This window comes from Strix uralensis, chromosome 4 (genome assembly GCF_047716275.1).
Source record: "Strix uralensis isolate ZFMK-TIS-50842 chromosome 4, bStrUra1, whole genome shotgun sequence".
NCBI lineage: Eukaryota > Metazoa > Chordata > Aves > Strigiformes > Strigidae > Strix > Strix uralensis.
Genome location: NC_133975.1, coordinates 56,753,821 through 56,767,681, shown reverse-complemented (window position 1 = coordinate 56,767,681; position 13,861 = coordinate 56,753,821). Strand labels below are relative to the sequence as shown.

Here is a 13,861-nt window from a genome sequence, read left to right as displayed (position 1 = left end):
CATTTTATGAAATCATCATAAATAACCCATTTGTTACATCAATTTTAGATCAGCCTAATTCTAATGACTTCACTGAAACTGCTCTCTATTTACTGAGCAATAAAAGGAGAACTAGGTTCACTACCTCTTCCTATTCTAGGGCGATAAAACATTCCAGAGGAGCTTTATTTGGAACAAACATGTAGGGAGGGGAGAACTTGAAGCGTGAAACGTAGAAACCACCCTCTCTCCTCCAACAGTTTCAGTTCAAAAAACTGTAGCAAAACCTGAAGTGCCACAGTTCAAGTTCCGCTTGCTGCTGGCAGAGTGCCACTTTGAAGCTGCAGCTCAGAGATGGCAAGGGTGTGAGCAAGAAGCATGTCAACAGTGATCCCTCACCCCCCAAACACATAACAGGGCCAGAAACAAAAGATTTGGCTTCTGCTTCTCTAAACAAATTTTCTTTCATTCTCTTTGTATTTATTTATTTGTATTTTTAGGAGAAGCTGGGAAATATCATACAAGCATATTCCTTCCCCAGCACTCCTGGTGAAAAAACACTAGAAAAAGGCTATTTTCTCTTAGAGTGACTGACGCAGGACAGGCTTTTGGAGCAGACAGACTGCTTCCTCTGATCCACCACCTGCTAGTCTCAAGACTGTGAACCACCACTTCCAGGCCTGCTGTCCTGCATGCTCAAGTTCCTTCAGGCAGAAGGCTTCTGAGAGTGATGAAGTCAGGGGAAACCCCAATCTGGCTGAGGGGAAACCCCACCTCAGGGCTTCCACTGAGTCAGACATTTATTTATTTATTTACCGCACAAGAGTTATGCTTCATCTCAGTCCTTCTGATAGCAGAGGGTATATACACTACTGAAGGAAAACAGTTTTTTCAAAGCCCCCAGAAGCCCCCAAAGCCCTCTCTCTTTCTTAAGTGGTAGAAGAATATTTGCAAGCAAGAGAGGTGGAAAAGGACAGCCTGTATTAACAGAAAATGTCAGCGTGATTTTTAACATCATGTGCAGGGACTGATTCCAAACAGGTGAGAAAGGGGCACCCACTCCACCATACAGTCTATACCAGGGAGTCCCAGGTATTACGTATAGCTGAAAAATGCAAAGGATTTCCCTCGCTCCCATTTTTTTCTTTTTAGTTCAGCCCAAATACTACAACCAACCACATTAACCATTATCTTCCTATCCAAAAACAAAGCATCCAAATCCACACTGCCCAATCCTGACACATTCATAACCATGAGCAGAGATTACCAAAATGAGTCTGTGAGAAGTATCTGTTTACACTGAGTAATCTCTAGCATTAGCATATACATAAAAATGAAGTTACTAGCAGCAGTGCTGAACACATTCAGTTCCCATCGATGGTTAATAGAGAATGCTCATACTTACTCTTTATAATCAGGAACTTAATCATAAATCAGAAACTTTAGACTAATTCAGAGCAGGTGTTAATGGAGTCAAATATCACCCAGGACCCACCACCCACAAAAAACCCAGAACATGGGCAACAGCAGAAACTGGAGAACAAAGATGACCATACGGTCTCTGTGGAGGCAACACAAGCTGAATTTGCTTTGCAACAGACTATTTTGATTTAGTTATTTTCTGCACTGCTGGCCTGACTTCCAGAAAGGCCGAGTGCTTACAAATCCTGCTGCACTATCAAGAGCGGGAGAATACTAAGGCAGCACAGCGTGCTTCATGTGTATGCCAGATGAACACCCTGGTGTGCCTTACAATACTCAGGACTCTTACCTTTCTGAACCTTGTCACAGAGAAGGTAAATCTCTTCCCCTCCTGTTACGCACCCTGCTGTTCTGTCCATTCTTACGATTTTTAAGTTGGAGGCATTGGGAGCTTCTATTGAAAGAAAAGATTAAAAAAACACTTACCTTCATAACAATTTTAGATTTCAAAAAACCCCCAAGCACAACACACAGAAGTTCAATAGAAAGACAAGACTTCAGTACAACTTACTCAAATCTGTCTATGCTTTTTTAAAACATGAATAAATCAACAGTTTTTCATCTGAAAGGCATAATCTTGTATCCTCTAAGCTTTGACTGAACTGTTAGCCATAAAATAAAGCCCTGGCCATTCCAGCACAATTACTGCACTAGTAAAGTAGATGCAGCACTCTGCACTAGTACTAACTTTATGACAAGAGCGCATTACAATAGAACGCAATTTTTGCTTCCCTGCTTTCTTGACAGTGTAACACTCTTGAGAGCTGCTCCCTGGATCTCACTATTTCAATGCAATATGCAATGCTTTGCTTCACCCTCTGGCTTACTTGAAAGCAGCATCAGTCCTTGGCCAGCATACTGGACTGTAATAAAAAAGCCCTCCTCTACGGATCTTAGTAGAGGCATCAGTGGATACCTACTGATCCCCAAGACAGATCTATCATCTGATAAGTAAAAGCAGCTGTGATAGACAGTTACGCTACCACAAGTTGTCTCTGTTCTGTGGAAGAGGCTTGAACAGTGTCAATGAAGACTATTAGAAAAATACCAAAACCCAAGAAAAATATTAACAACAAAGAATTCACCGTGGGAGCTCAGAAACTAGTAACTGACATCTATGTAGGAACTTAAAACAGCAGAAACATACGTACAAAATTTCCCTTTTATCTGTCTCCCTAGTTGGAGTAAAAATTTTGATGGTCAGATTCAGAAGGATAAGATAGCTTCGATTGTTTTTATATGTATGGCTCGATACACACTCTACATCCATTGATGCTTTGTCCTCCTCCTCCTCTTTGCTTTACAAATACTCTCATTATGTAGGTGTGAGATATGAGTAATGAAAACATATGGAATCTGTAATTGTTTCTAATGAAAACCAAGATTGCTTAAATACACTGCTTGGTAAATCACTTCAACCTCCAGATGAAAAGATTGTGTTTTCTCATCCAGAAAACACAGGTCATGTGTGCCATAAGAACAGGAGGCATCACTTTTCACTCTGAATATATGTAAAATGGCTGTGCTACATTCCCCAATTAGTAGGAAGCAACAGACTGTATTAGAACAGTTGCATTTAATACCTCTTCATCTAGACTTTGTCCTTAAAAAGCAATGATATAGACATGACTGTGGCTCAAAGAAAAAAACTAGCACTTTTCCTGAGTCATTACAGAATGACTATCATGAACATGGTAATCCACAGGTACAGGGAGGAAAACTCATGCAGCAGAAAGGGCTCAGGTAAGATGAGTAAGTATAATCAAAAAGCACAAGGGAAAGCATGAAGTGGAAAGATTTACTTAGGAAAAAGACAAAGAGTGATGTAACAGAAGTATAAAAAATACTGATGGGTCTAAAGTAAATGGTTTGAGAACTCTGGCTGTATTAGTCTTACCAAACAAGGACAAGCAGATAGCCAGCAAAACTGAAAAGTGTCAAATTCTCAACAAAGATTGAAGCAAAGTAAATTTTTCCTCATACTTTATGTGACAAGGCTTTGTCACAGAAAGCAACTGAAAACTCTGCAAAATTCAAGCACTTATGAATGTAACAAGAATTTACAAAATCCTCGTAATAAAAGTGGCAGGATTAAACATGCTAACAACAAAACGAAATCTTCCTTTATGGCTTACATCACCATCTATTAAAACCAGAATGATACCATGTGTACTTGGATAGACATGGGGCCAGTTATCCACGGGCTACTTGTTATTGATCAAATAACAAGCAAGCAGCAGGGCTAGATGAGTCTACGTATAGCAATACCTACATATCACTTTTGTATGTACAAAAGTTTACCCCTTATTAAAAAAGTAATTAAACCAAATATACTTACTGCTGTCATATATTGCATCTGATATAACAGGATCAAGTTTCCGTGTGAAACTACCATTACTGTCAGGGAGAAAGGCTGTAAACATAAGACGCACCACGCTGAGATCCATTTCTTTAGTCTGCTGTACTGCTGCCTGACGAATAATTTCTCTTTCTCGTTCTGGAACCGGTAAGTAGACAGAGGAATTAACACGAGGGGTAGGAGATCCATAACAAAACAGAGGAAGCATTTGCCAGACATTACTATCAAAATGAACCCATAACAAAGAAATGTTTTCCTTTTCATTTAGTATCCATTGGCTTCTCTCTTTAAGCAGACAGGAGCAGCTATTCTTGAGATACTGCATTCATCTTACAGTTTGTGCATCAGATGTTATTTAAGATAAGGTATGTAATTAAGAGACATACAGAAAATTACTATTTCCTGCTCTCAATTTATAAAGGTTGCAAAAAGGACAAAGGCCACCACTAAGTACATTCGAATGCCTGGTACTAGAGTGATAAAGAGAAGGCTGGCCCCTCCATACAGTGTCCAAAAGTAGTGTAGACCACAGGTTTTACAGGGATATGGGTGAAATGCAGCTGAATGAAACAATATTCTAAAAACATAACCCCTAATATAGTTAGGGATATCATGTCTTGCAGCAATAACACAAAATTACTCTTATTTATCAGCTTATTAAATAAGATAAGAGCAATGAAATATAGGTGCAGATGTGGGTACAGGCAGCTATGGAAGGAAGTTGCTCCATTCTCATGTGTGTGTTGACAGCCAAGACTCTTTCTTTCAGATTCCCTAAAACACAGCAACAACACACCACCTCTTAAAGCACATGGTCACAGGCTGTTTTCCTACCCAAGGCCTTTTTCTGGCTAAAAATCTGTGTTTTCAGAAGCTAAGTCTGGTTTTAGTAAAAGACTATTAAAAGCAGGCTGTGATTTCTACATACCAGTTAGCTGTCTGTCTCCACACCCCTCTGCCTGCAGATAGCCAAGTTCAGGATGTACCAGCAGTCCTGGGTTGTATCCTTTTTTGCAAGCATCGATCATGCGTGTTTCCAGAGTTTCAAACACTTTCTTCTTTGTGACATGAAGTATTCCAAGATTTGCAAACCTGCCAAATTTTGATCAAGGGGAATATTTCTTAATGCTTTATGCAGGCAGTTTCTCTCTTACCAGAGGCAGCTACAGAACACAAGTCAGTGGAAGGACTCTATAGGCTTTCTTAGGCACTACTAATTCTTGAGGGCAAGTTTTTCAGCAAGAAAAATTCAGCCAAGCTTACAAAACATGTAAAATGTGCACCATTATACAGCAGCAATCATATGGGTGCACGGAATTTTGCCATGGCACAAACAGTAATCTCTTAGGTTTCCAATCTACACTGCGGAAGCAACTTAGACAACATTTGAAAATCTGACTGTCACACTTTGTTCGCTCTGTCTTGGCGATGACATGAATATGCCATTCTATATGGTTGTTATGCAGAGCAACTATTCAGAGTAAGCTCCATCCGTTCAAAATGATTTGGAGAGCAAGCTAAGAAGCTAAAAACAGTGCAACATTTTCCAAAGGAAATGTCTTAAACAAGGCTCTGGACATTCAGTAAGACACTTCAGGTATCTATTTGAATGAAAACTTCCATAATACAAGATCTGCTTTTGTAAAAATCTTCTGACACATTTAAAAATCAATTAGATCTGGAAGTATGAAAACAAGACAATAACTCAGTTTTCATGTGGGTCAATTGAGGATAGGAAAGCTGTTTCTAAACATCTGATGAAAAACAAGACAGGTTAGGAAATGAGCCAAACTTTTCAAGATGAAAAGGAGCATTTCAAATAAAGCTATTTAAATTGTTGTGCTTGGTAAAGTTAGTGCACTGGGCTTGGACATCAAAAGTAACAGTTTAAAAGAATCTCTCTCTCCCAACCTTCTCAGCTTTTTAAACTTCATCTTCTTCACCAACAAAGACATTCTTGAGATCACAGAATTAAAACTCATAGCCAGCATGAAACCTGATCTAAGCTTGAAAATGTAGACAGGAGCCTCAGCTTCATTTACTGATACAAACAATTACTCTTTTAAATTAAACAAGAACAAACCAACTACAATTCCACTACAATATTACTGCTTTAAACTTAAAAAGTTTGACTCATTTAGTATCTTCATGTTTATACGTGTCTTGCATTAATTTCAAATTTACTAACCCTATTTTCTTAACACTTTTTTCTTCACTATATTCCTATTGGCATATTTCAACAAAAGTAAAATATCGATCAAAACTGTAACAAAAGCTTTTCTTCAGTAATTTTACATTACTCTTTGATTGAAATGACTTACATTTTAAAGACGGGCTTACAGTACAAATTTGGACTGCACACCAAGAGATCGAAACTTTACAAATTCTAAGTGAAAATTACTTGCTTAAACCTATTTAGCTTTCTTAGGGCAAATTCTACAAAGGTAAACAGAAATCCCATTTATTTTTCTATTTAAGATACAAACAAAACACAGATCAGAGCATGAAGACTAGTGCTCCACTTAGCTGCCTCTTAGTAGCATTTTAGTATTGCTTCTTACAGTGTTTATACTTGATTCTCTCTCCCTTAGTCCAGCTTTACAAATGAGTTGACAGACTTACCCCACAACCATATCTTTAGGTCCTGCATTAACCGTGCATACTCCGTCTTCACAAAATTTACCCACCAAGCTGTGAGCATGTAAGTGTACATATTTCCCATTAGTAACTAACTGGACGATTACTTTTGCAGGTCCAACATAATTGCAGATCTGTAAATAAATATAAAAAACTGTGGGATTGTTTGTTTGGGGCTTTTTTTAATGAAACAACTAATTATTCCAGTTGAGTATTTTCTGTTGCCTAAGTACAATCAAGCTTACATAGGAGAAATCTGTATGCATTTCCTCATGAAATACAAATGACAAGCTACCTGTAGCAGATCATCAAAAATAAAAGCCACCACTTTTTTTGTAATTAAACTTGACATACAAATTTCAGGAGTGGTGACCAAAGAAGTTAAGAAATAAAACAAAGCTAAAGGAAAGCAACGTTCTGCTTCCCAAATCATGAATCTCAGTTTTACATTCTGGCCAGTTACTCTACATTGCTCTCCTTAAATTTCAATTAGCACATTAATTTCACAATAAACATTGTCACATGTTAAGAAGCATACAGAAAATGTACGTATTTAATAAAAAAACCTGCATTATTTTGCCCAATTTGAAAACACTTAAAAAAATTTTTAAATATTATGATTGTTTTAAAACATTTTGGCCTCATTACAATGACTCTTCAGGTAGAGATTTTAAAGTGAAAATATTCCATATTCATAGGTATTTTGTTAAGCCAATATGCTACATCAACACATATTACCCAGTCCAGTAAATAGTTCCCTTAAGTGTACATGAGGATATATGCTAAATCCCCCTAAGATTTTGCAAGACTGGATCTACGATAAACTGGGTGCCTTAGTATAGCCACCTCTGGAGGACTACAAAGCTTTTTTTTCCCTGTTATAGTCTCTAATCACCATACATTTTTTAGTAACTTTTAAAATTGTGATGTTAAGTAATGCCTCAAAAACAAACCTAAAATTACTAATAACATACTGTATTGGTAAGTCACTTGTTTTCATATATTATTTAGAACTTTATTTTCTTTCCTCAAAAGTAATACTCTTCAAGTCAGTTATTGGTTACACACCACTCTCAAATTATGCTGAATATAAAATTACCACACTTTTTAAAAAGCAAACATTGCCTTCCCTTCCAATTCACTTAATTAACCCTTTTATCAATGCTGGGGTTTTTTCCCTCCTACTCTAATTTTTCTTCTAATTTGCCTTGGGCAAAGTTCTTTGTATTACAGCAGCTTATAGATCTAATCAAGCAAGGTATTAAAGGATCACGATAAACATTAAAGTGATGAATCAGTGATGAACTGAATACTTAAGGTTATATTGTTGATAAAACGCTGATAACCAGGGATTGCCAGGATTTCATCACATTACTAAATCCTGCTAGCTTCCTTCACTCCAGTTAACCCCTCTCTTGAACCCATTCCATCACAGCTGAAACACTCTGCATACGTACAACGCGTGCCCTCCCCGTCTTCCTATTCATTGCTAAAAGCAAAAAAAATCCCAACTATGAAAAAGCTGTTCCAGGAGGAACAGGTGTGCAAAAGTCCTCTCATTACTCACTGCCTGCTAGTTAACTGTATAATACTCTACTCATGTGCATTTTAGAAGCAGCAGCTCCTAAAATACAAAACGTGGGGTACTCATACTTCTCTCCAGTTTCCAAATTGTAATCCCTCCTGGACTGAAACAATACAGAGATGCAGAATAATCACTGCTTCACTATCTCCACTATTTGCCAGCAGTGAGAAAATGCAGGGATTCCTAGGTAACTTTCCCAAAGTCACCTGAAAATAAAAATGATTGTGTTTGGTGCTACGGTCATCATCACTACTACAATTAACTTATCAAGAGGGGGGCTTTTAAAAAATTATTTTCATTTTAATCCCTCACTAAACAAGCCTTTCCCTGCCATAAAGTTCCCAGAACATCTATAGTGTTATATTCATTATGAGTAACATGCATGTTCTAGTGTCACATCAGAAAAGTTCAGGACAATCCTTCATCAGCTGTAGAAACCACAGTGAAACTGTAGGTACGACTGCTGCACGTCAAGGACTTTCCAGCCTCTGAAAGCAGAACATATAACTGCAGCAGTAACCAGATTGCAATCTCCCCCTGTTACTCAGCTCAGCATGATCTTTGTAGTCTCTCTCAGGGGAAAAACAAAAGAGTTCTTAAGACGTAATACCTTATGTAGGTCATAAGGCAAGAGAGAACTATTTTTTGTCATCCAGTCTGATGTCCTATGCTACAAAAGCTACAGAATGTCCCTGAACTGTTTCCTACCTTATTTCCTATAGACAGACTTTCCTATTTGATTTTGAGACATTCAGGTTATCTCGGTGCCCAGCAAAAATAGCCTCAGTGGTTAAATATCCTTATATATAAATTAAGTCCAAAATAATTTTTCAGTGTCTTTGAATCTTTGATGCCACAATTTCAGAATAACTTAAAATGTATTCTGGCACTAAAATATACACGTTTTATGTAGGAACTTAACACTGTCAAAGGCATTAGGTAGACGGTGTATTACAATGCTGAGTATCTATAGAAACCTGAGGATTATGGTGTTGACACAAAAACATATACTCAAAGTAAGAGGGAGATAGCATGTGGGTGCTGTACTGCTCAAAATCAGAGCTGTGATCTGAAAAAAATAGCTACTGAACTTCAAACCAAAGATAGGGGAGAAAAAAGAAAATAAGGAGTTCCTGGGAAGAACATAGCTGTAATACTTGATTACATCCTGTACTGAAGCAACATTCAATTGATCTAATCTGATAAAAGTTAAAATGCTGCAGGCTCACATTTATCTGCTGTTTCTGTTTGAGAGAGATTTGTCTGAGAGATTAAAAGGACCCTGTGAACTTGAAATCGAGTCAATTTCAAAACAAGAGTTGACATTTTTTTCAATTTCACATCCTCCTGCAATCCAGACCCCAGTCAATTTTTTATAGTTTGTGAAACTTTACAAAAACTTTGTAAGAACATTTTCCTACTTCAAAGATGTTTTTTCCAGTTACTCTTCAAGCAAGAAGTGAAACCAACTGGTCAACGACAGAAAGTAAATCATGGAAAAGACCATGTCAAACCTACAAAGCCAGCAACTACAAAAATACCTATGTTTCTTTCTAATCACTTTGTTATAACAACTATAGCCCCAATCCTGCCTAACTTTCAGCATAACTATTGCTGTCCTCAATACGCACATACAGAAGTGTTCCACAGATAAGGCATCACTCACTCTTTACAAACAGTATGTTTTCAGAGCAGCATATTTTTTTTTCCGGTTGCTAGTTTAAGACAAAATATTTCAGACGTGGTATGGATCGTTTAGGTGACTGAATACTTACTTAGAGGTTTAAGAATAAGCAATGTAAAGTGATTTAAACCAATAGGAGCTGAAGATCTTCTGATCCTCTGAAAGTGAGGTCACTCTCATGACAAAAATACAGAGTTAAGTGTTCTGCTTTAGGAGCCCAACTAAGGGACTCGGTGCCCCATATTCAGACAAACTAACCATAACGATATAAAGCACAAATCTCACTGAATTTAGCTTCGGCCGAATTTGGTTCACTACAGATTTTTAAGAAGGGTAAAGATTTATAACAAGAAGTCTGCTCATTCTTGTCTCATGTTTATTCCTTAATTCAGCTGTTAAATGAATTTGTAACTTGTAACCAGTGACCTATCATTATACAATTTAATTCCTATGGAGGGAAAAAAGCAAAGATGCTGCTCCTTCTTCACTAAGGCTCATCAAACATAGTAACTTGACTAACTTTCCATAAATTCCCCTCCTGAACTTGAAGTATGGGCTGAAATCCCCAATTTCAATACGAATGCTTATCTCCAAATGGAGGTATAATTTAGGATAGCCCCAGGACATGACTGGATGGGCAGTTCTCCTGTTCGGGGCTGCCTAGCTGGCATGCAGCTTCCATTCGCAAGCTGAACTGCACAATGTTCAAACTCTTCGGCACAGAGAAGGTGCTCATTAGGTCAGGCACACCTCTGAGATCGGTAACTCGGTCTCTGGGCTGGAGCTGATCTACATCCAGCTCGAAGACAATAAGCAACTTGAGTTTGCAGCCACCCACATAGATTTGCCCTCAAGGAGATGAAAATTCAGGACACTTTCTTCACACCACTATTTTCAGCAAATTCTTTTCACACCCAAAAGTGGATCAAGAACTTTAGTGTAAAACATGAATATGCCTACGCTAACATCAGTATGCAAGATCAGGACGTACATGGCAAATGCGTAAGAAGGCCAGCAGAAATTTTCTGCACAAGTTTTCTCACAGTTTTTCAAATACATAAAACCAAGCAAATTATGAATAAAAAATTTAGACAGTTAAGTAAGATGGTGGCAATATTAGACAATCCAGTTTTATTCTTTCTTCTTATACTATTGATTGGTTTTTCCCCTGGACAAAAAGCTAACGATGAATAAGCAGCTCAGGAGCTTTGATTTCAACTGTTCTAGACAGTAAAAATTTCCAGTATTGTGTTACACTAAGCAGACAAAAATGAAATTTAAATTAAGAATTTTAGGTAGCTTTCCACTGTAATCATGAAACTTGTCATGATATGTAACTTCATTATAACATGTTCAGTATCTACAACTTCTCTGCTCTCCATAACTACATGCAAAGTTACATAAAATCCTCTGAAAACACAAGATGTTTTGTACATGATATTAGGATTACTGTTAGCAAAGACAGGGCTGAACAAAGGAATATAATTCCATAATCCATAAAGATTAATTAATCCAATTTTTGATATTATATAAAAATACTACTGTTATCTAGACTCCATTTGTCATGACTGTGCTGTTAAAACAAGAGGTTTTAAATCAATTCCACCTCGCTGGCCACTGCAGATTTGTCTTAAGTGTAAAGATTGGCATTGCAGAACTAACTCCTGACCTACACCATCTCCTAATATACCATAAAGGAGGTGGTTAAATATGTAATTAACTACCAAAACATCCAAACATCCAACAAACCAAAACTGCTTAGAGACACAGCAAAGTCTTCAGCACTCCAGCCTTTAAACGAAAGATACATCTTTATGTGTTCCAGCTCAGCTACAGATTAGCGACTGGGTGCAGGAAAACAGAAAAGGGTGAAGTTGAACAGTCCACATTATGCAAGAGGTCATATCAGATAAACGTGGGGTTTCTTTGGCCTTCAATCCACAATCCTGTGAAAAGGGAGTAGGGAGACTGCAATACTTTTTTGTGTATTGAAGATGTCTATTTTCAGGACAACCCCTGACAGCTACCGGTAAATTGTATCAGCTTTCTGTGCAGAGTTGGCCAAGCAGAAGAGAGATCCCAGTGTGAGCTGCACTGACCACACCATGGCCAAGGATTAAAGATCTGTCACAAAACCTCCTTTTTACAGTACAGCCAAAGCTCACGCTACTGTCCTTTCACAGCACTGTGATCAACCAATGGAGACTTTATGGTAAAAGTTTACAAGAGTAAAAAAAAAAAAAAAAACCACCCAACAAAAAACCACAACAAAAAATAGCCACCTTCAGTTGTGCTCACCTCAGTGACGACAAGGTGAGCACCCTTTAACAAAACAGAAAAGAGACTTACAGGAAAAGGTGTGAAACACTTCTGTCTTTACTGGCACCACTTGAATCAAGAACAGGCACTAACAAGCAATGGCCTTGAGGAATTTACTTGTTGTGTTCCCTTGCCAGCCTCTCCCAGCAGGTGTTGCCATGTGGGGATTTGTACTAGAAAAAAAACCAGATGCACACAGCAGGACGAGAGGGAGGGAGGGGAAAGGGACACATGTGTGTATGTGTGTGGGGAAGCTTTAGATGAAATTAAAATCTGATGATCATTGAAAACAGAAGGTTTGATGGAAAGCCAAAGAACATTTTGCTTTCTAGTTTACTCACGGAGAAATTCCATTTCCTGTATAACTCCTCATTGCATATCTCCTAGTCATGCTATTGTGCAACCCATCACATCTTTAGAAACTATGAGTTGTATTATTATTAATACAGATTGGATTGGAATACAAAGATCTGGCTCAGCTGAGTTAAATTATTTTATATCTGAACATACGAGTGAAATTTCATTCATTGGTTCATCATTACCGTCACAATAGAAAAGGGAAGAAGCAAGTAGATCCTTTGCCTGGGCTAGTAATTTTTCATAGGAGTTTTGCAAGGCTATATGAAATCAGCTTTCCCAGCCTCTTAATTCCCAAGACTAACACCCTAGGCTATCTCAGCCAATGTTGATTATTTTCCATTGAGTCATGCTCATACTGACTCATTATGGAGATGCAACTGTTCCAAACTCCAGCCTTTCTCAAGAACTGCAGAAGAACTACAGGCATACTGCAGAGAAAGCTGAGGAGTGGCACACACCAAGACTGCTTGCCACTTTTCCCTCCCCTTCTCTCCCCCTAAAGGAGACAGTAAGAGATAACACCAGAATTATGCTCCTCATGAGACAGTCTCTAGTGGAATAGTTCAAAGAGGTAATGAAATAGGGAGACTAAGACTTTCATTAAGTTAAAAAAATACTGAAAAGACACAGTGTATCTTTTCCCCACCTCCATGGAAAAAGAATTTGCTGCAAGAACCATAGGCAAAAACAGTTCTTCTGTAATCCTAGAATGATTAATCACCACTGTTACAACCTTTATATTGTGCTAGCACAGAATGTTTCTTTGAATAGCATCCTTGAATTTCTTCCCGGGAAAAAAAGCCTCAAAAAACCTTCAGCGAACACCTGAACATAATGCTGCTCCTATCAAAATGAGTTTTCCATTGACTTTAAAGGAATTAAGTCCTTAAGAACTGAGTATCCTAGAGACATTGAATAAGGAATAATATGAACAGAAAAAGAAGGAAACTTAGTAAATAGCATCTTAGAGTGAACTGGAGTAACTGACCAGACTCATGCTTTGCAGTATGCTAGAAGTGGAGTAATTTGAGCAGCTCAGGCCTTGCTTTATGCTAAAACTGCACCTTAAGGAAGAGCTCCATTAGTCTGCATGAGGGCAGCGAGATGGTAAGTGCAGGAAAGCTTACTGCTCAACTGCCGGCAGATAACTCCACAAATCTGAAGACAGTTTCCTTTTCAAAATCAATTACATTTTAAAAGTTGGGATTGAAATGCAGTCAGTCTTGAGTAACTTCATACATTGATATGCAGTAAGGTCCTATACACATACATATGACACATTCATTTCACAAAATTAATGATTTATGTACTTACTTTGACCTGAGGGTATGATTTTTTGTTCTTTTCACTAGAAGCACCAGGAAGTCCACCATGTGAAGGCCCTTCGCATACGTATCGGAAACGAAACCCCCTCTGTGGAAATAAAGGAAAAGAAACTTGAGAGCTGTTTAGAAAC

The 13,861-nt window shown here is 37.9% G+C and overlaps 1 protein-coding gene across 6 annotated transcripts in view; it reads right to left on the bottom strand.

Annotated features, from left to right (window-relative positions):
- Positions 1–13,861, bottom strand: part of NFKB1 (nuclear factor kappa B subunit 1) — a 60,842-nt gene that overhangs the window by 22,232 nt on the left and 24,749 nt on the right. For all 6 annotated transcript variants that reach the window (XM_074866834.1, XM_074866831.1, XM_074866829.1 and 3 more), the window contains 5 exons: positions 13,720–13,818; positions 6,443–6,591; positions 4,749–4,912; positions 3,800–3,958; positions 1,751–1,855 (listed from right to left, as the gene is read on the bottom strand). In XM_074866834.1, the coding sequence (XP_074722935.1) occupies positions 1,751–1,855; positions 3,800–3,958; positions 4,749–4,912; positions 6,443–6,591; positions 13,720–13,818 (676 nt within the window). The remainder of the gene's footprint in view (positions 1–1,750; positions 1,856–3,799; positions 3,959–4,748; positions 4,913–6,442; positions 6,592–13,719; positions 13,819–13,861) is intronic.